We start from the raw sequence: 24,438 nt of genomic DNA, 5'->3' as shown, positions 1-24,438 counted from the left end.
AAATCTATACCACAGCCAAACCTCAAATCTGTTCAAGGACTAGCATCAGGGATCGCGGAACTAATGGACACCTTACCAAATGAATATCAGGATTATCAAGATGTTTTTCAGAAGGAACAGGCTAACACATTACTGCCACATAGGCCCTATGACTGTCTGAACAACCTAATAACTGGCGCACAGGTTCCTTGTGGTCCAATTTATGTACTTACGCAAACCCAAAATCTCCACTTGAAGTCCTATCTGGATCAATACCTGGCTAATGGGTTTATCCGCCCGTCAAAGTCACCGGCAGCCTCTCCCTTATTCTTCATACCCAAGAAGGAAGGAGATCTGAGGACTTGCATCGATTACCACGCACTTCATCAAATCACAGTAAAAAACAGCTACCCTTTGCCCCTTATCCTGGAACTGTTGGACAAAGTCAAGGATGCCCGAATCTACACCAAACTAGACCTCAGAGGAGCATACCACCTTGTACGTGTTAAGAAAGGGGATGAATGGAAAACTACGTTTCGCACCGAGTATGGCCTGTACGAATATCAGGTAATGCCTTTCGGGCTGTGCAACGCTCCCGCAGGGTTCCAATACTTCATGAATGATGTATTACGATAATTAATCGATGTCTCTGCCCTGGTCTATATTGACGACATACTGGTGTATTCCCCCTCTGAAAGAGATCATGTGGAACATGTTTGCTCAGTCCTTGCAAAACTTCGCCAGCACAAACTGTACGCTAAACTCGAGAAATGCTCCTTCCATGTCAATCAAGTTGAGTTCCTCGGTTTTGTTCTCTCACCAAAGGGAGTCAAGATGGATTTACACAAAGTAGAAGCCATCCTCAATTGGCCGTCACCTTCTTCACTTAAAGGAACCCAAAGCATGCTCGGCTTTGCAAATTTTTATCGCCGATTTATTCCAGATTTCTCACGGATAGTCCACCCAATCACATCGTTACTGAGAAAAAAACAACAAAAAATTCCAATGGACTGAATAGGCGGAACAGGCCTTTCAAGAACTCAAGAAAAGATTCACCTCCGCGCCAATTTTACGACATCCTCACCCTGATCTCCCCTATATAGTGGAAACTGATGCTTCCCGCGTAGCTATGGGAGAAGTTCTCCCTCAAAGAGATCCAGAGACAGGCCAATTATACCCCGTGGCCTTTTGGTCACGTACATTCTCACCACCAGAACTTAACTATGCAATTACAGACAAAGAATTGTTGGCAACAAAATCAGCCTTCAAAGCCTGGCGGCAGTATCTATTAGGTGCCAGACATACCATCACAGTAATCACAGATCACCAAAACCTTCAATACCTAAAGTCAGCAAAAGCCCAATCGTCTTGACAGTTGCGGTGGGCTCTATTCTTCGCAGAATACGATTACGTAATAACATACCGACCGGGAGTCCGGAATGGGAAGGCCAATGCCTTGTCTCATGTGGGTGTTGAAGAGAAAACGAACAGCACCCTGGACCCTGTTGCCATCATCCCAAGTGATAAACTACTGGGACTCACCACCACATTTACTCTGAGTGAACTTCAAGATAAGATTTGAACCTTAATGAACCCCGAGATCTTGCAGAAATGGAATTCCCAAAATGAATATCACATGGTTCTGGATGTATTACCCTACTTCAGGGAACGACTATATCTATCAAGTAAAGATCTTCAAGAATTGGTCATGTCTGGTTATCACGATTCCCTGATCGAAGGCCATCCCGGAATTGCTAATACTCTAGACAAGGTTAAACAGAATTATTGGTGGCCAACCTGCTGTAAGGACATTGCTCGGTTTGTTCTATCCTGTGGGATATGTGCACCGAATAAATCACAAAAACAGAAACCAGCTGGCCTCCTACAACCACTGGATATTCCACCGGCTCCCCGGCATACTCTTTCTCTTGATTTTATTAAGGACTTACCTCCCTGTCAAGGTTTTAATACCATTCTGGTGGTTGTAGACCTGTTCTCTAAAATGGCACATTTCATTCCATTCAAAGGACTTCCTAACGCTACCGGTCTGGCAAAAGCATTTCTTGAACATATTATAAAACTGGATGGATTCCCCTCAGTCCTAATCTCAGATCATGGAAGCCAATTTGTATCCAACTTCTGGAGGAAATGTTGTACCATGGCACAAATCGATGTTCGATTATCCACTAGTCATCACCCCCAAACGGATGGACAAACAGAAAGAACAAACCAGACATTAGAACAGTATCTACGTTGCATGCAGCATCAAGTGGAAGAGAATTGGAAAGACTTGTTATGGATAGCGGAATACGCATACAATAACTGCATACACACCAGTACGGGACAAAGCCCGTTCTACACAATATATGGAAGACATCCACATACCTCTGAACTAGACTCCCACACGACCTTGGAAATGCCAGCGGTAAAGACTCTACACACAAGCGCAACCCAAGCCTTCAAAAGGGCAAATGAACATTTACTGCAAGGCAAAGACAGCCAAAAATTTTCGGACAGGCATCGAAAGAAAGCTCCCGATTACCAAGTTGGAGACAAAGTCTGGTTGGCATCAAAACATGTACCCATAAAAAGGTACCCAGACCTTTTTTTTTTTTCCTCCTCCTCTTCTTCTTCTTCTCTCCCTTCCAACTAAATGCATTGTAGAATGTAAAGCGGCTATATTATACCCCAAAAGTTATCCATGAAGCAGTTTAATACTATGAATTATAGAGATGTTAAAATGAAATGTTAATGCATTGTGACAAATTAAATTAATTGAAGCTGTTTGAACAATGACAACGTCAAACTTTAGGAAGCCTTATGTGTGGCAGGAAGGGATTCAAGGGACAGGCGCCAAGGGGGCGGCTGATCGATGTATTGTTTTAATCAATCAACTTTGCCACTGACTTGTTTATTGATGAATTCATGTTTTGATGTTTCAATAAAAAGATTTTCATTTAAAAAAAAAGAAAAAAAAAGGTACCCAGACCTTTTCGTCCAAGATATCTAGGACCCTATACCATTGAATCGGTGATAAATCCGGTGGCCGTCAAGTTAGCCTTACCACCAAGCATACAAATTCATCCGGTGTCACTTGTAAAACCTGTACAACCAGGAACCAGAGTCTTAACACCACCAAAACCTGTGCTAGTTGATGGAGAGACTGTATTTGAAGTTAAAAACAACCTGGATTCGAAATGTACCAGATCTAAGCTATACTATTTAGTGGACTGGAAAGGGTACGGACCTCAAGACAGAACTTGGGAACCAAGTGAACATATTCACGCACCACGTCTGATTAAGAGGTTTCACCTGCATAACCCCACCAAACTCGGACCGGACAGGAAGTAGACCATGAGAGGGGCTTTGGGGGAGTGGGGCAGAGTGCTGTCATGACCACTGTGAAGGGGCACAATTTGTGCCACAAGCAGGCTCCCACCAGAACCCTGAGGGCCTTAAAACCACTGCAAAAGGGCTCCTGGAGCCAGTCCTGGCACCTTTGGCACCAGGCTCATATACAGGAAGGAAGGACTATTCAAACTAGGTCCCATGTATGTATATGGGCCTTTAAATCCAACATGGAAGCACCTACACAGTCTAGTTCTAAGAACCAAGCCATGCGGTCTAGTGTTTTGGGTGTGGCAGGCCTGGAACTACTTTCCCTGGTACTACTTTACCTGGGCTATATAAACCACACCCTGACTGCAGAACACGCTTCGAGGTATTTTGCAACCCGCAGCGTGACGCTCACCATGTCCAGCTCCTGGTCTTCAGCATCTTCCTGTAATCCTGCAAGAACAAGAACAAGATTATTCTGTTTTACCTGAGAAAACACCATCCAGCACTCAGCATCTCAACTGGGCTGCAATCTGTGGAAACCGAGAGAAGAAGAAACATCACTCACCTGTGAGTACTAGCTTAAGGACTTCCGGCAAACCACTACCACAGCTGCTGTTCGAACATTGCGACCGGTAATAACGAGAAAGGGAAAAACAATATTTGAGCGCGCGCTTCCAAAACATTGAATTCCATCAGTCTTACCAGAATTCCATCGTGCTACGCCACGCTTCAATCCGGAGCACCACAGCAACATCTGCAAAGCAAAAGAGACATATTCAGGTTCGCTTTCAATATTAAACAACCGCACAGCGCTGTATTTACCTTAACGGATTCCGGGGGCCTGTTTTTCATTGCGCTCTCATCCACTCGCAGCACCACAGCGGCCTGTGAGGAGGAGAAGAAGAAGAAAACACAGGTTAGCTTTAAAAGACAATAAAGGTGCTCCGCTTCGCCCTTTCTCTTACCTAGAAAGCGTGCCTCTCCATCCAGAACGCCAGCATCAAGATCTTCGCACCTGAAAAGGAGATAAAGACATGAACGAATTCCCACCATAAACAGAACAAAGACTTACAATTAACAAACCTACCTGCCTACCACCAGATTTGGGGTCACAGCAGGCCTGGGCCCAAGGAAGGCGTACTGCACCACTGAAGCAACTCGGACAGCTCGCCAACAAACGTGAAGCGCCCCTGCACTAGAAACGCAGGACGGATAGCTCACCCTACAAATAACTAAGGTGAGAAAAGAACCCAGTGGGAAGGGAATCGGTCAGAGGGAGGTGGGAGATTCACCCACTAGAGACAGTTCTCACAAATCATCCCTTCTATAATTACAGATTCATTAATAAGCACTGGGCAACTACGCATCCAGGGTTCCAGATCTCAGAGCCTTCCAGATGCCCCCGGGGATATCAGGTGAGCGTAACAAAGGGCTCGACTTTCTGTAGGAGGGAGAGCTGATGCCAGGCAGTCTGGGTTTTCTTAGATGTGTGTCTTGAAGGAGAGGTGTTTGTCAATGTGGAACCAGAGGGACTTGGAACAGGAGGTGAGCTTGGGTGTGAAGCCCTCAAGGTTCATGGTGGATAGCCAGGTCTGTATGTATGGTTGTTCAGTGTTGTTGGTGAGGAGTAGGAATTCTGTCTTGGAGGGGTTTGCCTCTGGACATCTAAAACTGGATCAGGGACAGGCAGGTTTTGAGCCTGTGGATGTCCTTGATGGAGTCAATCGTGAGTTATAGCAGTGTGTGTCGTTGGTGTATTGGTGGATGTTATGTATGGCTAGGAGGTCTACCAGCAGCTCCATGAATAGAAAGAAGATCACTGGGGAGAGGATGGAACCCTGTGAGACTCCACAGGTGACGGGTGCATTCGCGATCTAGAGGAGTGCATCTGAACAAACTACTGCTGGTTGGTGAGGTAGGACTTGAACAAGCGTAGGACAAGGTCACTGATCCTCATGCGCTGATCTAGGGTGTCTGTGAAAGCGACAGTAGAAACCGGAGGCAAGGGTGGCCATTCTCAAGGACGTTGAGCATATCATCGACCAACTGTATAGTTGCCACCTCCATGCTGCATCTGGGTCTAAACCCAGATTCGTAGGTTTGGAGGAGATTTTTGGTATCTATGTGTTGCTGCTGTTGCACGGCTACCGCTTTCTCAATGAGCTTACCTAGGACGGTAAGATGGGTGATGGGCCATGGTTACGTGGGTTGTCGGGATCCAAAGTAGCTTCTTTAGTAGAGGGAGTATTTGTTCTGTCTTAAAGGTTGATAGGGAGGTGCCTTGAGTTAGGGAGCTGTTGATCTCCAGGCAGGGAAGGAAAGCGGGGAGGGTCTTGAGGATGGATGTTGGGAGGTCGTCATCTTTGAGGGTGGCCAGGGTTTCTACTAGGTCCTCTGTAGAGAGTGTTATGAATATTATCCAGGGTGTTGCGATTTCGGGAGGAGGGATGTGAGGTGGGTCTGTGGATGGAGAACTGGTGTCTATGTGCTGGCAAATCTTGCTGATTTTGTCAAAGAGCGTTGATGACAGTGGACTTTTCAATGGTGTGGTATGGCAGGGTTGGGTAGCGGGTTCAATCAGTGCTTGACCGCTTTGAAGAGACATATGCAGCATGCTATATATTTTCTAATATTTTAATGTTGTAAAGTATATTAGGTAGGCTAACGTGGCAGTAGCAGACATTGGCCCGATCAAAACATGGGGAATGATGATTTATCATTGGGGAAGGATTTAGGTGTACTGGCATGGGAGAATACTGTTCTCTCTGAGCATGGTTGTCCCCCATGTGATGCTCCCTCAGTGCACCATCCTCAGAGGAACTACTGTACTGTCGACGCACCACCCTGGTCCCATGGCAAAGGTCTGCCCGTAGTGGAGAAAGGACGACATCCTCAAATTCTTCAAAACAGGGAAAAAGGAACAAACACCAGGAGTTCGAGTGGCACCTGTTGTGCCCCTTGTGCCATTTTAAATGACAATAGCGCAGAGACCCATTTGGTATATATAGCGTCAACCAAGCACCCCAGATGAATTATTTCCCAATTCTCCCAATTCTGATTCCTGTGAATATTTCAGAACATAAACAAATCTGCAGGAAATAAGCAAGCATCTGAATAGGTTGCTGTTACTGCATCGGGAAGTATGGAATTATTTATAAATATTATAATTTGGGCCTCGAAAGATCAGCCTTGCTGCTAATCTAGATGTCCTTACCGGACTCAATTTATAAATTGATTTCTGATATCACCTCACCTATATAATCTTCCAGCTTTCTGACTTTGAACATTTAACTTGCTTAATAAACAACTCTCTCTCTCTCTTTCTTTCTTACATTGCCATAGGATTTTTCTTTTAAACATTAATCTCCTTAGCCTCTCTCTTTGAAGATAGTTTCTGGTTTCCTGTGCTGCTGTCACTCGGTTCCCTGCTCATTAAACATGTCCATGGAAACACAAGACAAATTGATTAATACACAATATCTTAATAAGAGCAGTATTAGTCATAATTCACACATGATGCGACTAAATTCTGCCTGGTGGCAGTGACCCCTGGAAAGGTGCCTAAACATGCTTACAATGATTTTGTTACTCAGACTGAGGAAAACGCACTGTGGCCAGTACACTTTAAAATAATTCAGCAATTTGGACTGGATTACTTTTTCTATCATCAACTGGCCATACTTTATTCTGAACGATAGTTATACCTCACAACCAATTTCTTAGGCAACACATTGAAGTTCATGAGAACACTGAACATAAGCAATTAGTTTACTCAATCATTGCTAAGGTTCACAAAGCATATATGTAATCCTGGGTAAGCACATGCTTTGATTGGCAATATTGCATACAAGAAACATGTAAGATTTTGGAATGCTTTGTTTAAACTGGACATAATTTGAATACATTCCTACAGAAAGCAGCAATCAGTGTGTCAATGTTTTCAGCAGAGTGCACTGACTCATCTCAGTGGTAGAACTAACATTCCCATTTAATTATACTTTAGCAGAAAACGGACATACTAAGTTTATGCCATGAACAGAAATGACAAAACAAACCCGGCAAAACAAACCCGGAAAATACCACATGCCCCTATCAGACCACGTGTTGTTTACCCATTCACCATGTTTTCTAAAACGTCTTTAACAAGGTTCAATCCAAAGCTCTGGCACATGTGTACAAACTGGAGCTTCACGTAACCAATTGGCTTTTAGTTCAAATTTAGCATTTTGATGTTTTAAAATTAGAACTAGGATCCTTCCCTTTTTAAATTTTTTATTTTACAAATGACCTCGATAAGTGGAACAAAAATATTGCACAGAGGAACTTAATAAAGCTAAAATGGAGCCCACCATTCAAGTAATGTGTACAGATTGAACCAAGTAGCATTCAAATAAAGTAATGACCAATCAAGAAAAGGAGTGCACCTCAGAAATCAGAGAGATGATTACAACCCCCACCTCCCTGATTTTTGTTTATTAGTATTTGAATACTTCACAGCAGAATCAGGCTGAAAGATTACCAACGCCCTGACAAGATCAATTTATAAGTAGGCAATGCAATGTTATTATTTTGCTTCAGGGTTAGTGTTGTTTAAAGCACCAGATTAGGAGAAAAAAAGTACTTTCTTCCATACCTATATCAGTGACTACTGTCTTGGAAAACTTTCTGCTTCTTAATTTCACTGAAAATGATATTTTAATTTAAAACGTCAAAATCTAACAGATAAATTACAGGTGCTAAAAAAAACAAAAATGACATTCTATTAAAACAAAATACCGTACCCTTTTCTATAAATCTATTCTTTTTTTGTTCCCCATCAGAAGTGCTGGGAGAAGCACAACCTACATAAGTGAAGACAGAATTAAATGGGTTTCGACAATTCTCAGACAGAACAAGCTAGATTGTGTACTCATGCAGCCTAACGAGAGGTATTTTTAATTCAAACAAACTGTTTTTTAGGAAAGAAATCAACAAACCATAGATTTAATTTCTATTTTTCATTCAATGCCAATAGAAATAAAAGCTCATATTAAACGTTCCAAGTGAAAGTAAAGAGGTAATGCATTTTAAATGCCAATGTCTCTTAAATTGAGTGAATAACGTTTTAGCAAGTAGAACATTGGTTGGTTTTCTTTTTTTAAAGAAATAAAACCCAAACACTCTAGAAATAACTGTACATAAAAATCAGATTGAGACAGAGTAATGGCTGGAAGTAGACATTGCAAGACAAGAATGAATGTACAGGCTGTGCGAAGCAGCACCAGATGATGCAAATTATGCCTGCAAAAAAATGTCATTAGAACATCAAAGCATAATAAGGTGTACATGCATTAAATTAAAAACACAAAATATTGTTTATTGTTTTGGAGGCCATAATACCAGTATAAATAAAGCAACACTGCCAAAAATGCATTCATTGAAATAGTAACAGATTTCAATGATTAATTTTTGCAGAATGATCTACTTTCGAAAGCCCTCAACATTAGACAAATGTAAGCTCCTGAAGAGGAGAAAAATGGAAACAAACAGCAAAGATATATGCAGGTTCTTGTAACTATGACCGCATTTTTTAATTCATATTTTGGGTTGATTTCTCTTAAAATGTTTACACGGGGGAGATGCTTTTTAATGGGATGCTCAAGTTTAATGCGTATCAAGCCCATATGGCCTATGGTGTCAATATAATATGATTGTAATTTGCACTAAAAAGAAGTCTTGGGTATAAATATATTAAATAATAAGGTTTTAAATGTTGGAAAATCAGAAACCATTTCGTAAAGTGACGTTTGTATGGATTTTACAGTGCTTTTAACCTACCAACAAACAAAGAAAATAACAAGGCAGTCAATTTCATGGGTAAGTATCTTTGTGAAGCTCAGCCGCTGACCAGACAATCGGGTGCTAGTCAAGCAGTTGTACCTGAGACCTCCCAGGGGGTACCCAAAATATTTAAGTGAATCAATAGCGCTTCGGGGGTTAGTCCCTTGCACCACACTGTCACCAACCAAACAGCCCTTCAGTTGAAGGTATAAACCCAAGAGAATGCCAACTGAGCAGGGAATCTGAGGATACTAAACACTGTTGCAATGCAAAAGTGTGAGGTACTTCAAGAGCGATTCAAGTTATGCTGTAGAAGGAACTCGACCAGGGAGATGTGTGGGGCAGAGGTTGAGAACACATCTCCTTAACCCATTCTGAGAACTTTCCGACTGCCAACTACTAAAATCATAGGTACAATTCATGCTGTGGTTTCTAGGAAAAAGACAGATGCTGTTTTGAAGCTCTAGTGTTTTCGTTTTCTGTGATAAAAGTGTTTCCACACAACAATGTAAGAGGTTAGAGCATCATTACAGTACCCATTTCATCTCAGCAGCCAACGTGAGCACAGGACATTTGGATTTACTCAGATGGAGGAGAGCGAGTCCTTTCTGGGTGACTGAAAAAAAGGGGATGAGCTTTATCAGAGATCAGTCTATTCTACCTGATGTTTTCTTGTGCAGTCATATGGTAGTGGGATATGCTTTGGGGAGGTGGGCTAAGTTGTGTACAGCTTGCTCTTTGGGTTCCTATGTTCACCCCTCTCACTACCCTCTATTCCTCCAGGTTATCACCTCCGTGCCAGAGGTTTCCCGATGGGCTGGGAGTTTGAGTGGTAGTCTGTTTTCTTTTAAAGGTCAAAGAATTCGCCTCTGGCAATGTTCTTTTAAGGGAGATTTTATTCCTCTTACACATTCCTTACCTTTAGAAATAACCTTCTGGGGGGCGTGGCTAGGTGCGCCATCTTGCCAGACGGCTTCCTAAGTGCCTCCAAAGGTGCGAGGGGCGGAATGCTTGGTGGCTCCTCTCCAAGACTGCCCAACCGGCCACGGATGGCAGCGTTGGGCCACTGAAGGTGCAGCGACATTCCCGGGGCGTTCTCCCGAAATCCTGCACCTCATGGAAGATGTAGATCTACGCCGGGACGGCCGAGACATGCAGGACGGAAAGATGGCGGCCGCCAGTGCAACCCACGCAACTTGAAGCACCCTGGAATAAGGGTGTCAGGGCCCGGTGTGCCTAGGCAATACTTGGTCGGGCTGAAACCCTGAAGACAGTCCTGGTGAGCTCCTGCATTCCCCAGCCCGGGGGCTGCGCTCAGTGATCCCCGGGAGCGCTTGCTGGCTCCAGGGAGCCTGGATGACTGTGACCGCCGCGTGGCTCCTGAAGCAGACCAGAACTGAAAAGATCCCCCATCACCCCCAATCCCCCATTCAGTAACATTGGCCGGTAAGGGGGGGGGGAGCCTATGTGGGGGACTCCACTTTGGCCTGTGAGTGAGTCGTGATGTCTGGACTTGGCAGCTGCGACATGCCTGGCTCCCCCCATCCTACGAGGGGCTAGTGGGGGGGGGTAGGTCAACAGCATTTAGAGACCCACGGGTCGCAGCCCATGGAGGCAGATTGGAAGCTTGGAACATTATTCTTGTCCTGATAGGTGCAAGGCCCTTGTTTCTTCATTGCATTTTATCAACACCTGACCAATGCACCTCAGCTCTCAACATAGCAATTTCTTCAAGAGTCAAGCTCTTCTACTCAACTTTGGCACCATCACCAAGGTTCGACCATCAGATAAATCACTGGGCATGAGCGTACTGCAGCTGGCTGGTGGAGCACCCATTGCGCTTTATCTACATGCGAAGGAAGGGAGTGGCAGACAAGAGGTTGGAGGCCCTCATCTTGGCGCAGTGGGGACCCTGCAGACTGCAGTCTGCACCGCTATGTGTGCTGCATAATACTGTTAGGGAGAATTCTCTCTTTAGGCTGAATTTCCGAACCTAGTGAGTCCCCCAGCAGCTTTGCTGGATTTCTGGAGTTTGTTTTTTTCTCCTGCCAAGAGTGAGACTCTTTTGCCCCCACTCTTGGACATGATTGATGGTGTTCCTTTGACTGGTAATGTGTTTTATGGGCTATGGGGTCCTTTACTCCATAGGGTCTCATGTGTTTTTACTATGTGTTACACATCACCCTCTGTGCCGTAACACAGGGCTGTCATAATGATACCCCACCATAGACTCCATACCCTGGGACTGACTACTGCCTCCCAGGGCATGTAAAGTCACCATTGGCTTTACTAGTCTCAAAATCTGAACAGAACCAGTACAAACCATCATATTGTGGACGTACTGGCCGGGGCAATTTGATTGCCCCGGGGTCTGTTAGTCGAGGGGGCACGTCTCCGTCCCCCCTGATCGAGTTTTGGCTGGTGGCAGTGGATACTACTTTTTATATTCGACCGCAAATATTTTCCTATGGGATTTTCCCATTGTTCGAGGCTACCTACTTTAATTATTTAATTTTCATAACCTCGAACATACCGCCGGTTGGTATTTTTTACCAAGACTCGATTCTAAAATGGCGTTTGTGTTCTCTTCTGTGACTCCAACCCAAGTTGAGCCCTTTGGTTCCACATTGTGGCGGGCTTCTCCACAGAAGCCTCCAAAAGTGGTGCCACTCTGTCTGGGTACCACAGGGGGTGTGGGAGGGGGTTTAGGCACCCTGGACTGAGTTACCTTGGTAACTCAAGTCGCACTCTTGTGTGATTGGCCAAAGTGGTGAGCCGGCCGGCTCACCATTTAGCATGTTTGAGTGCCAGCTAGGCTGAGTGAATGGGGGTTTTCTGCATAAAAGCAGGGCTTTGGGGACTGGAACTTCAGAAGTCGCCACATGACCTGAGAATCCGACGAGGGAGAAGCTGAGCCGACCTACGACGACGACACCACCGGTGGAGCCCTGCGGAACCGACTCACCACTTCCCGACGACAGAGAAGATCTCCCGGCTGGAGAGGCTTCTTCCCCTGACTGGTGGGCACAACCAGTTTACCTTTCTTTCTTCGCACCCCAGCCCGGTTTGTAGTCCAACTGCCCGTGCCAAGCACCCAGGCGGCCGGATAGCCACTCACCACTGAACCGCGAATCAACGGACCGCTCCTTGTACCCGAGAAGCTCCGCGGCTGGTTTCTTCCATGGCAGTGCAACGGGCCCCTGTCTTCCTCCACGACGAGATCCTCTCTCCCCCCGGACGAAGCACCGACTTGCACCCGCTGCCAGGAACAACTGCCCCCGCTGGAGCGTTCTCACCACTTTAAGGTACCGTGTCCGCCAGGCCTCCCTTTCTAAAGATTGCAACAAGGTAATAATAAATCCTTAACCTTCTGGACTGGGCTGGCCGCCTTGACCCGCTAACTGGTCCCTTTTCTTTGATCCAACTTCTTTTTGGACCATTACAAGACTTTTGTGCACTGCAACCGTGTGACCTTGGACAAATTTCGTTTGGATCCTCTTAAAGCGGATCCAGCCTACTAACTCTGAATTCACGGTTTTACTTTGCCTTCCTCTCTTGCTATGTTCTTGTAAAAGTGTTGGGATCTGTTTCAATTTGTTCTCTGCTTTTCTCTCCCTTTTTAAAAATGAACTATTAGAGTGCCATCTACGTTAAGCGCTCACCTCTGTCTGAAAATAAGTGGGGCTTTACTTAAGGCTTGTCTAATATTCTTTTAAGGGAGTGTATTTTTTTTTTTTGACCGTGTTTTTGAATTGCTTACTATTAGTGCCTGTGTGTTTTTCTAGATGTGGTTTTAAATAAATAATTATATCTCTTTACACCAAGCCCTGGTCAGTGTTTACTTGTTCTATTGTGTGCTCTTGACCTGTTGTGAATACTCTGTATACTGCCTAACTCTTCTTGAGGGAAGTCTGTCTGCTCAGCCACAGCTACCAAGTAAATCTGTGTGGTACAGACTGCTACCAAGTGGGTTTACAGCCAAACATCTGTAGTCCTAAATCTTTTGCAGTGGTCCCAGAGGGAACTGCACAGGTTTCTGCCTAACAAATACCACTTGTCCTGTGTGTGACGGCCTCTGTAAGGTGTAAGGTCCTGGTGCAGTATTAAAAACAGCAATGAAAGGGAAATCTCATCTGAACTGCACCCGTGGATAAAGCCAGGCTATGAGGTGAGCATCTACCACTTTGCATCCGGTTGTTCTGGCGGGTGTGACTCTTATTGCTCATTGTCGGACTTGGTTTTGCTATTAGTGGTGAAAGGGTGCCATGGCTAAGTCTGCCAACTCAGTGCAACAGTGGGATAGCTCTAAAATGCTCCAGGAGAAATCCAAGCAAAATGAGGTGGTGGTGGCGCAAGTCCACACATTGGACCATCGCTTGGGACTTCCTGACCAGGTCACCGACCACCAGGGCGAACCTACCTCTGTGTGAGATGGGAGCTCCCTGCTTTTGTGGAATCTCTTCAGGTCATCCTGGACCTCCCAGCTGCTGGACTGGACACATCACACAAGATCTCGACTTCCAGCATTGCTGGGGAAGCCCCCTGAAGTCCTGTTAAGGGTGCATTTCTTCAATGTGAAAGAGCAAGTAATGAATGCGTTGAGGGTATCCCAGTCAATCTCCTCTAGGAACATGTTGCTCACCGTGTATCAGGACTTGGCCTCATCTACCCTGGCCAAGAGAAGGGCTTGCAGACCACTAATTGAATGGTTGAGGGACAATGAAGTTGCCAACAGATGGGAGTACACAACGGCTCTGCACTTCTACCATTATGGGGGTGGGGGGGGGGAGAGTCTTTGGGGGTCAAAACCCTTAAGGAGACAGAGAGTTTGTTGCGGGGAGGGTGAAGAAGAGGGGAAGGGCGAGGGGGTTCAAGGTCCTAATAGGGGTGGGGGAGGTCATCCAGGGTCGCATAGGTTGATGAAAGCCGGGAAAGGGCAAAAGATTAAGAGGCCATCCTGGAAAACCTGAGGGGTTATAAAGTTGTTAACTGGTTCTCAATCCGGACAGGAAGCTCATGGATAGGGAATTTTTGTGGGCCGTTGGCCAGGGGTGGCAAAAGAACTGGAGATGGCTGGGGGTGGTGTGTTGCAGGTGTTCATGAGTGGAGGAGAGTCTTGAAGGGCAACTGTGGAGGTCCCTCCAAGTCATAATGCCCTACCATTAAGTCTTGGTTAGACTTTTGGGAGTTGATTTTTGGGGTTTGTTCTGTTACGCTCACCTGGTCTCTGCAGAGGCGTTGGGGCACGGTTGCAGCCCTCCCTGAACTTGAATCACCCCCCTTCAGGCCTCTCAGTAGAAAAGCTGTGAGCGGTGGTATATGGTGATACTGCTCCTGCGTGGGGATAAGAGTGTGTGCCAATTTGTGATTGTTGTACCTCTCGAACCCTTCACCCCAAAGCACGGTTTCTGTGAGCATACGCCGGCCCTTAAAGATCACCTGTGAATTATGGAAGATAAACTCTCCGTCCTGCTACTTCTGGCAGGGGCGCGTCAAATGGGATCTAGTACCTTCACTGATCCCCGATAAGAATTAGTCCAGTCCAGCTGCAAATATGCTTCTCCTTATGATTGGTAAGACTTTCTTGAGCCCTTGTGATGTTGTTCGTTCTGTTTAATGTCTTTGTATGTTACTCCTATTTATGCCCGCAATAATGTCTCTTTTCTGTTTTCTTCCCCTAGATGGAAATGCGGCCTCAATGCAGCTGTAAGATGCGAGACACGGCCGGATGGAAGATGGATGCTACCGCAATGTTCGACAGCAGGTAAGTGATGGTTTAAGGAAAGCGCGAAGTATGGCGAAGTGCAAACTTAAACTGACTGCTTTTTCGATGTCTAACCTTGTCTTCTGTTTTTCCTTGCAGACGCTGTAGACGATGGAGCGTGTCGTGCTGCGGTGCCGAGATGAAGATTTCAGCGTTCTGGAAAGTGTAAAGGTGAATACTTGGTTTGCCGAAGAGATGTACAGGTAAGAACAGCTTCCCCCAGTTGGTAAGTAGGCTGGAAGGAAGCATGATCTTCAAAGGTAAGTCTGACCTCAGGAGACGGTGAGCGTTACACTGCTTGAAAGTGCAGAATAACACGAAGCGTCTGTCTTGAGGATCGGGGCAGATTATATAGCTGAGATCGTGGGCATGCCCATTAGGGCCATCTTATCAGCCACAGCCTGCCACTCCTAGAGAGTGAGCACGTGCAAAGGTAATCCATTAGCAGCCACACCCAAGAATACAATTGGGGCTGCTTAATGGATGGAATGTTCAAGGTTAATGCATCCTGCTTAATGGATGGAATGTTCAAGGTTAATGCATCTGAAGTGCTATGTCCATAATAAAAGCTTTTTGGTGTTAAATGGATGTTCTGGTTTACTTTTGTTCATGAGCCTGGTGCCAAAGGCGCCAGGACTGTATCCACCCAGGTCTACTGTGCATGCGACCCCTGCATGCCTGCGCCCCTGACTTCATGACCATGACATGTTGTTACTTATGCAGGATGGGGTGGGAGGTGGCTGGAGGTAAACGTTGAAAATTGATATTGTGCACTGCAGAATGCAATATTTGGTCAGGGAGGATGGGGTGCTGCGCGGTGGTTACCAAAAATGTGGAGATATGCTGATTTGGTGTTATGGCCCTGAATGATTCAGCCCCCATGAGGGAGGAGTAGAAATGCCTGGGAATGTGCAAGGGCTTAATTTTCCAGTAAAAAGAAAGTGGGGGCTAAGTGGAATGCTGATCTGGCGCTATCCATTGTATTTCTGCAAGAAAATCACCTGCTTCAGAGCGATGAACACCGTTTGAGACATAGGGACTTTCTGAAGCAGTTCCTTGCCTCTTGGATAGACCTATGCCACCCAGGAGGCCATGGAAATTGTATGATCCCACTTTAATTGATCAAGTGCTTTATGGAGAGGTTGGGGAGGCCATTACAAATTATTTTTGGGAGAATCGGAGCCTTTCTCATGTAACTGTTGGGATGCCATTCGAGGCGAGCGGATTAATCTTTCGGTGGCATACAATAGGGTGGCTACAGCAGAGGTGGATCATAAGGCATTGGAGTTGTATGGCTTGCTACGGGGGCTGAGGGTGTTGCGGAAAAATCTACAGCATCTCCTGACTGATAGGTCTGCGCAGGCCCCACTAAAATCTAGGCAATTCTACTATGTGAACAGTAATAAAGCGAACTGCCTTTTGCACTCTCAATTAAAGAAGCTAAAAACATGGAATAACATAGCAGCTTTATATAATAATCAAGGGGGACTACGGTGGGCAGAGCCTGACAAACTGGATATCCTTCAGGGTCACTTTTCCTCGGTTTTCACAGGGGGCACAGGTTCATTACTTACGAGAAGCGGTGGTTCCACACCTTACTAGCATGCAAAGGGAGTCCTTAGAAGGACCTAAACTGCCAGGTGCAGTGGAATGGGCGATCAAATCTTTTTTTTTAAAAAGGCCCAGGGCCCTGATGGGTTCACAGCCTCTTTTTTTAAGAAATTCCGACCTCTTCTTGTCCCACATCTGACAACCTTATTTAATTTGGTCATGGAATTGGGCGGGATTACCCAGTCTGTGGGAACTTCTACGACGGTCCCGATTCCTACGCCAGGGAAGGACCCGGCCCAACGCAATTCATATTATCCAATCTCATTGATTAATAACAATACCAAGCTCTTTTCTAAGATCCTAGCATGGTGCCTGATGGAGGTCTTGCTTACTATCATAGATGGGGAACAAACAGGGTTTATTTCAAGACGGAGTACTCATGACAACGTCAGACGAGGTCTGGATCTTATCGAGGTGCGGCATACAGATGGTCAAAGTTAGGGGTGGTGGCCCTGGACGCCCAAAAAGGCGTTTGACATGGTGGATTGGGGCTATATTAGGCATACCTTTGAGGCATTTGGGCCTAATTGTGTTAAGCTGGTTCACACCATCATTAACAATCCACCTTGCTCAAGGTCAATAGGTGCTACTCTCTGCCTTTAGCCATAAGTAGAGGGACCAGGCAGGCTGCCCCCTTTGTTGGTTTTCGCCCTCTCCCTGTGATGGTTTGCATGCCACGTTAGAAAAAATGAGACTATCACTGGGCTTTCCGTAGGGGAGAAAGAATATAATATCTCTTTATTTGCAGATGATGTTCCCCTGACGCAGAGTGTGACTTGTAGAGTTAACTTCCTTTCAGAAAGTGGCAGGATTTACTGTTAACTATGACAAATCGCACGGGTTGTACATCTCTGTTCGCCCGGAGAACCAGGCCACCTATGAAGCACCCTCTGCAATACGGGTCGAGCTACTATTCCCTACCTGTGTGTTCAGATATCGAACGGGGCATCAAGGGTGTACCAGGCTAATTTCCCCTCTTTTTCGTGGGCTGACGACAGATCTGGCTAGATGGGGGGAACAGGAGATCTCCTGGTTCGGGAGGACTAGTGCTGTAAAGATGAATCTGGTTCCCACATTCTATATTTGTCTGGTACTGCCGGTTCGAATACCCGATTCTGAGCTCTGTAACATTCAGAATAAAGTCTTCCCATTTATCTGGGGTAACAGGAGTGCTAGGATTGCTAGAAAGGTGCTAACAAAGCCTTTGAGAGCGTGACACATACGGGTCCCTGATGTCTTTAGATATAACATGGCTGCGCAGATCTCCCATGCAATGGCCTGGTCGAGGATCAACCCAGCGCCGAAGTGGAGGGCTATAGAGGAGTTCTTTTCCGGAAATGAAGTTGCAAGGCTTCCACATATTGGGTCTGGGATGAGTCAGGGGCACTGGGGCGGTGGGGGGGATTTGCTGTTGACTTCCACTAAACACACGCTCTACTACTTGAAGCGTGTGCTGTGTAGGTGGAACATTCCTGTGGGGCTAGGCCCGCTTGCTCCGGTCTGGAATAATCCTGCTTTTCAGCCATGGTGCGAAAAGGTGAGGTTTGATGCCTGGGTTGCAGGGAGTTGGGGCTGAGGGGGTTCTGGAAAACTTGAAGCAATTGTATCAGGACGGTAGCCCATTATCTTTTACTGAATACAAGCAGGCTTTCTCTTTGACTGAACTGGAGCGATTTCGCTATGTGCAGCTGCACCACTGAGCATCTCAACCATCAATCAAAAAAGGGGACCTATGCCCTTAAGCCCATTGGAACTCACTTTTCAGGCAGGAACCAGCAAGGCCAAGGTCTCAAAGCTATACAAGCTACTGGATGTGGGGGAGGGAATGACCTGCCTGCCATATATGACTAAATGGGAGGAGGACTTGGGGATATCAATTGAGGATGATTAATGGTTACGTATTTTGGCTTGGATGTATTTCCTCTGTGCCACTGACCGGGAAAGTGCTTGTAAGGATTGCGATAGGTGGTATCTCTCCCCAAAAAGCATACACTGCATGAATGCCACCTACGCCCCCAACTGTTGGCGGGGGTGCAATGTTGAAGGATCTCTTATCCACATGTTGGGGGGAATGTGGGAAAACTGTGTTTTTGGAAGGAAGTTTTGGGTAGGATTAAAGTGATTACAGGTGTACAACTGCTGATGGAACTGCTGGTGGTTGGGTTGGGGTGCACAGGGGATGCCCTGTGTTAGGCACATCACATATTGTGCTGGTAGTGTGCACCAAATACACACTGTGCTGCTGGTGCCATTTTCCCCACCAAGGCAGGGAACGGCAGGACCAAAAATAAGAAAACATACTCCAATCACTATAAAAACAAATTCTAAATCGTAGACTTCAATATAGAGGGAAATGTGGTAGGGAAATTAGCAATCTGTAGGAGAAATACTGTATCTATCAGAAAGGAAATTACCTGAGGTAAGTAATTTATTAATCTAATGGATGCTTTCATCCCAGAGACTCATCTTTTAAAAGACTCCCAAAGCAATATGCTTAACCAAAGGCAGTAAGAGGAGACTGTTCTATACCAGGACATTTTGCACAACTGACTTGCCCAACTTTGCATCAACAGACAAGGAATCAGGATGGTCATGTTTGGTGAATGTATAAATTGGCATCCAGCAGATGCCCAGGGCTGGTACACCTTTTCATAGAGCATAAGGAAACACTATTTGTCTAGCTATGTGGGCTCTGATGCCCTCAGAACTTCTGAGCGGGCAATTTCATAGGAAGTCCATGCACAGAACGATTTATATGGAGATCGTTTCTTTGAATATGGTTAGGTATGACAAGGTAATCATTTCTTCACTTGAGGCATAGTCACAAAGGCAGCTTCGTCAACATCCCGGAAAAATGGCCAGCCCTTCCTTTTACCCATTAATTTCTTGAAGTGAAAGAAAAAAATACAGAGGATCAGGTAGCGACCAGAATTGCAACCCCAGGGGGAACAAGCAATTACTACTGTGTAGTGGAAACTGTAGATAGAGAAGAGGTGCCATGAAAATTGCTTACCAACCTAATGTGGTTTCCTACTTCCCTCTAGGTGATTCCAGCATTGTCAAGGGAACAAGAACTGTGGAAAAACAACTTCTCCCAATAAGGAGAGGAACACTTTCTGCTATGGATCCACAACAACTGAAAAAACAGAGTTCTGACAACCACAAGAAAAGCAGCAGGCTGAGCTTAGAGTTAGCCCAGACAGTGGATATCTTGTTCAAAGACAGAATGGTGCCCTGGGTAAAACAAACCTAGCAGGGATTTCATTGTCCAGGTTCAGGTGCCAGGTATAGCAAGCAGATGCTACACTTGGCAACCAGATATGTCAATGAAATGAGATGCAGCTTATCACTACACAGGGAGAGGGAGCTCGGGAGATATAGGAGTATCAGCTTGACACAACTAAGACCAGAATAACGCAGGCAAACAGCAAGCATAGAGGCAGAGTTGACCACTGTGGGAAAGGGAGTACAATTCAGTATGAGAAAGTAAGAGTTTCAGAGAATACAGAACGGACAATCAGGAATGCAGATTTACTCACGTGGGAAAGGGGACGGGAGGAAGGGTGTTAAGAGTATTCGGTTGAGCGAGAGGAAAGGAAAACAGAACCGAGACAGTGGGATAGACTTGGAAAAACCACTATGAATGGAAAAAGAATGATTTACCTATCTGCAATCTTCTTCCCGATGGATGTTCCTAACACAGGTTCCTCATCTATGATATCTCCCAGTGTAGCTGATGTTCGGAAAAGGTTTCCACCGCCAGGGGGTGCATCATGGCTCAGTGTCAGCTCCGCCTGACACCTCTACACCCAGAACATGACACTGCAACCAGTATGTAATGAGGCACTGCACCCCGTGACCTTAGTTTCATCCTTTTTTCCTAGCACTCTGACACTGAGGGGCCACAGAACCTGGGTGTACTAGCTCTCTCTAACATCCATCATAAAAACATTACCGAGAGGTAATTGATTAGTTCTTCTAATGGGTTCCTTCCTCCCACAAATTCCTCATCTATGATAGACTGCCACAGCAGTACTAAAATGTAAAAGAGGAAGGCGAGCAAGAATACAAGTAAACCAGAAAACTCTGAAAGACAGCTCTACCAAAATGAGCAACCTGTCTAGACTGAGAATGCAAGCAGTAATACTTTTCAAACCCGTTCAGGGAAGCATACCTAGCTGCCTGGCAAATGTCTAGAACAGGGTCTCTACGTTGCAGAGCCAAGGGGACAGCCACCTCTCTGGTGGAATTAGTCTTGAGACCATAAGGCATATCCTTCTTAGCCAGATCATTTTAGGTTTTATTTATTTATTTTGATATTTATAAAACACACTGAATCCAGGGGCATCTAGGTGCTGGTTTACATGACAGTAGATGTCTCAAATAAATACGAGCAAAGGTGGTACGTTGCTTTACTTGAAGTAGTGGTTACAGACATAAGTTGTACAGACATACATAGTGGTGCATAGATCTGCATTTCTGATCTGTGCGGAGGTGACAGATGCCAAGTTCCAATAAAGTTGTGCAGGTTCTATTACTTTTGGAGGTCTTGAGAAAAGAGCCAGGTTTTGAGGCCCTTGCGGAAAGACCAGGAGGCGGCCTATGATCTGAGAGCTAGCAGCAAGGCGTTACAGTGCTTTGCCGTGATCACAGGGAAGCTGCTGCCCCCAGACTTGTGGTGCCTGTATCTGGGAATGGCGAGTAAGTGCGAGTAGGCAGCCTGTGTAGGTCTGGTGGATCGGGCCTTTAAGGTTTTTCTAGACCGGTAAGTCGGGACAGTGTTTGAGAGACATTTGTGGGTCAGAGACAGCGTTTTCAACATGATCCTTTCTTGGGCCGGGAGCCAGTGAATATTTTGTCTAGTTGTGGCGATGTGGTCTTTTTTACAGATGTTTAGCGCAGCTCTTACAGCGTTATTCTGGATGAGCTGTAATTTTGTTTATATTGCGGAAGTTGGAGCCTACAAAAAGTGCTTTGCAGTAGTCAATCCTGGATAGTATTAGGGCTCTAACAAGTGTGGTGCAGTTATCAGTGGTTAGAAAGGGCCTGCAGGGAGACCACTAGGGGGTGCGGAGGGCAATGGCTGCCTAATGCGTAGCTCCTCAACCCAGGAGATGAAAGATGACACACAGCAGTTCCTGAAGCCAAAACAGTGCAACACCGAAGGACGAGAGACCAGATAACACAGCACTCCCCAAATTTAAAGGAGACCCCAACAGAGGCCAGAAAACTGCAGCGGAGAGGACCCCGCACTGTGGCCTGTCCAAGTGTAATGGGCCGCAGAGAGCAGGATCACAGGAGCAAGTATCCTGCTTTGCTTCTGGACCGGGAAATAGAATCTTGCTGGAAGCACAAACTCTGGTGGATTAGATCCATCAGGATTACAGTTTATAAAAAAACATTAATTTGTAAAGCCCCCATCATATCCAAATGGGCACAAATTACCATTAATGACGGGGAGTAAGTGCATAAGATCAACAGATCCCCAAGTAGCCAGGAACATTAGAGTATAAAATAAACTGCAACAAAATTGGAAAGTAAGAAATTAGGTGTTTATGCATAATGTCCCTAGCCTAGCTCCAGGAGTTTGAGAAGACAGACGTTCTAATAAAAAAATGTATTAATTGGTTAGATGGGGGATGTTATTCAGCGATCAGCGATGACACTGTATATTGCACAAGAATAGCTGCTTTACCCGGTATGGCCAGGGATGCCAATCATTTTCAACTGAGGTATCAGCCTGGTACTAGGCCTGTTATCAATTGAATTTATAACATACCTGCTCCTGGTTTCTAACATCATATCACGAGCTTTCCGCGGCTTGGAAAAATTGGCCTCAGGTCCTGTACATAGTACAGGGACAAGTCTACTACATGGATTCACTGAGAATTCTATTGCTCAGTTGAATACTGGGCTATGAACTGGTCCCCTGATCAGTAGAAATGGGAGAGAACAGCGAAATATTGGTGAAACATACAGGGTTGAATGACTAGTGTAAGGCATACCCCTGGCTTCTTTAGTTGTATGTGGGGCGGAGGGAGTTAGGGGAACGGACGGACGGCAGAATATTGTCTTGGAATATAGAAGGAATGTCTAAAAACCTGCAAGATGAAGAGGGGTGCAATTTGGTGAGAGAACACCATGTAATATGCTTCCAACAGGCCTGGGCAGTGTCAGAGATTAACACACAGGGGTACGCTTCATTCTACACACCAGCATTAAAAGGGAGTAGTGGACAACCAAGGGGAAGTCGCGTGACCTGGGTAAACTCTTCCTTGAATTAGAAACATGAGTCTATTGACACTGGGTCAGATAATCTGCAAGAAATTGCACTGCAAGAAATCCACTAAGGTTGGCTGTTGTTGGCTGTTGTTTTCAATATCTTTAATCACCCTGGTAATAAAATCAGCGAAGATAATATTCTTCTAATAAAGGAATGCATTGGTATTTGGAAAGGCTCCTGGCCCAGTACTACACTCTTAATGGTTGTCAGAACTTTAACCTCCAATTTGAACTGCAATGCCACTCCTAGTTTTCTAGGATTTCATTTTTAAAGTTCTAATTTACATCAAGCACGACCGGCTTGGAATCATGAGACTTTCACTTGCCATAGCCTTTTGACGAGCTCTGCAGTGCCTGGAAAAGGACAGATGAGCCAGAGGTAGACAGAAAAGTGCTGCAAAGCTGCAGTACCTGTGTGCTGTCAGACACCAACGTGTTTCCAGGAAGGCAACCTGAGCAGCAGTGGTGGATGTCAGACATGGAGCCTGTGCATAGCATCAAGGACAAGAAGTACTTTTCACCCAGACGACAGGCAGAATGGCATGCTGCAGAGAGAGCGTGAGCGGTGACAGAGAAATGTCAGACGCTGGAACTGGGTGGTACTGCTAGAGTTTTTACTGACTGGGAAGTACATGGGAGCGAGCAGCCAGAGTTGAGTAGGTCAGCTAAACCAGTGCTCAAGAGAAGTTTACAAAAGCTAATCACTGTATAAAGGGGGAACTGGGGAGATCACCACATGACAAAGGTGACAATTCCAAGGAACAACGAGCAAGAGGCAATCCTTATACCATTGTACCCCAATTGATAGCAAGCCACCCAATTCACTCTCTGAATATGCTGTAAAAGTGCAATCAATATTAAGCCTTGTGTACCTTCACAAATATCAAGATTTTCAAAAGGAATCAAATCTCCCTTAGCCGGTCCTTACATTTAGGATTCGTGGAACACCTTTCAACTGCATAATCCAGTTTATGCTTCATGTATGTGCCTTTCTCCCACATCTACCTCACACTTACTAATCCGACCTCATACCATGCCTTAAACTGCAGACGTTAATGAATCTCATATAGAATGGGGGTTGGAAACAAATACAACTTAAAGGGGGTAACCACATTAAAATACATTCTTCCCCTTCTTTCTCACCATTTATTCTATACCACCTCCAAAACAAAGTGACCACAAACCCTCCCAGGGAGCCTGCTAATATGTACCCATGACCACTCAGCCAGTGTAACTGCAGCAAGGACTTAATTTTACAAGAATACTCACTGCTTGTCTTGATTCCGACACTCGTGGTCAACCAGAACTCAGTTGAGCTGTCCTAAAATCCCTTGCAGTAATCCCCCCCACCTTCCTCCTCGTGGATTGCTACAAAGTTCGATGCAACTCCATTCTTCTACCAGCCCCACAAGAATCTCACTACTTTGCCTATGCATGCTTTGAGAAGCCTCTTCCAGGTCCTTTATACAAATATCCATGATAGAGGTAGTTTGGACAAACTCTCAATATTAGATATCTTTTTCCATAACGACGAGTAATTTTGCTTCATACAAATCTTCAACGTCACGTACAGAACTCACTAATGACAAGCCTATGCGTACAAAAAAAAAATCAACTCTATCACAACTAACAGCCCTGTTGAT

At 45.4% G+C, this 24,438-nt stretch overlaps 1 protein-coding gene across 6 annotated transcripts in view; it reads right to left on the bottom strand.

Annotated features, from left to right (window-relative positions):
- Nucleotides 1–24,438, bottom strand: part of STXBP5 (syntaxin binding protein 5) — a 2,430,573-nt gene that overhangs the window by 465,501 nt on the left and 1,940,634 nt on the right. For 2 of the 6 annotated variants that reach the window (XM_069606830.1, XM_069606829.1), the window contains exons 20-21: nucleotides 8,100–8,159; nucleotides 7,952–7,999 (exon numbers count right to left, since the gene is read on the bottom strand). The exons of 2 other annotated variants lie outside the window; for them this stretch is intronic. In XM_069606830.1, the coding sequence (XP_069462931.1) occupies nucleotides 7,952–7,999; nucleotides 8,100–8,159 (108 nt within the window). The remainder of the gene's footprint in view (nucleotides 1–7,951; nucleotides 8,000–8,099; nucleotides 8,160–24,438) is intronic. 2 more of the 6 variants (XM_069606831.1, XM_069606832.1) reach the window with 1 other exon arrangement.

The sequence above is a fragment of the Ambystoma mexicanum genome, chromosome 4p (assembly GCF_040938575.1).
Source record: "Ambystoma mexicanum isolate Mex_15411 chromosome 4p, UKY_AmexF1_1, whole genome shotgun sequence".
NCBI classification, from domain to species: Eukaryota; Metazoa; Chordata; class Amphibia; order Caudata; family Ambystomatidae; genus Ambystoma; species Ambystoma mexicanum.
This window is presented reverse-complemented; position numbering and strand designations above follow the sequence as displayed.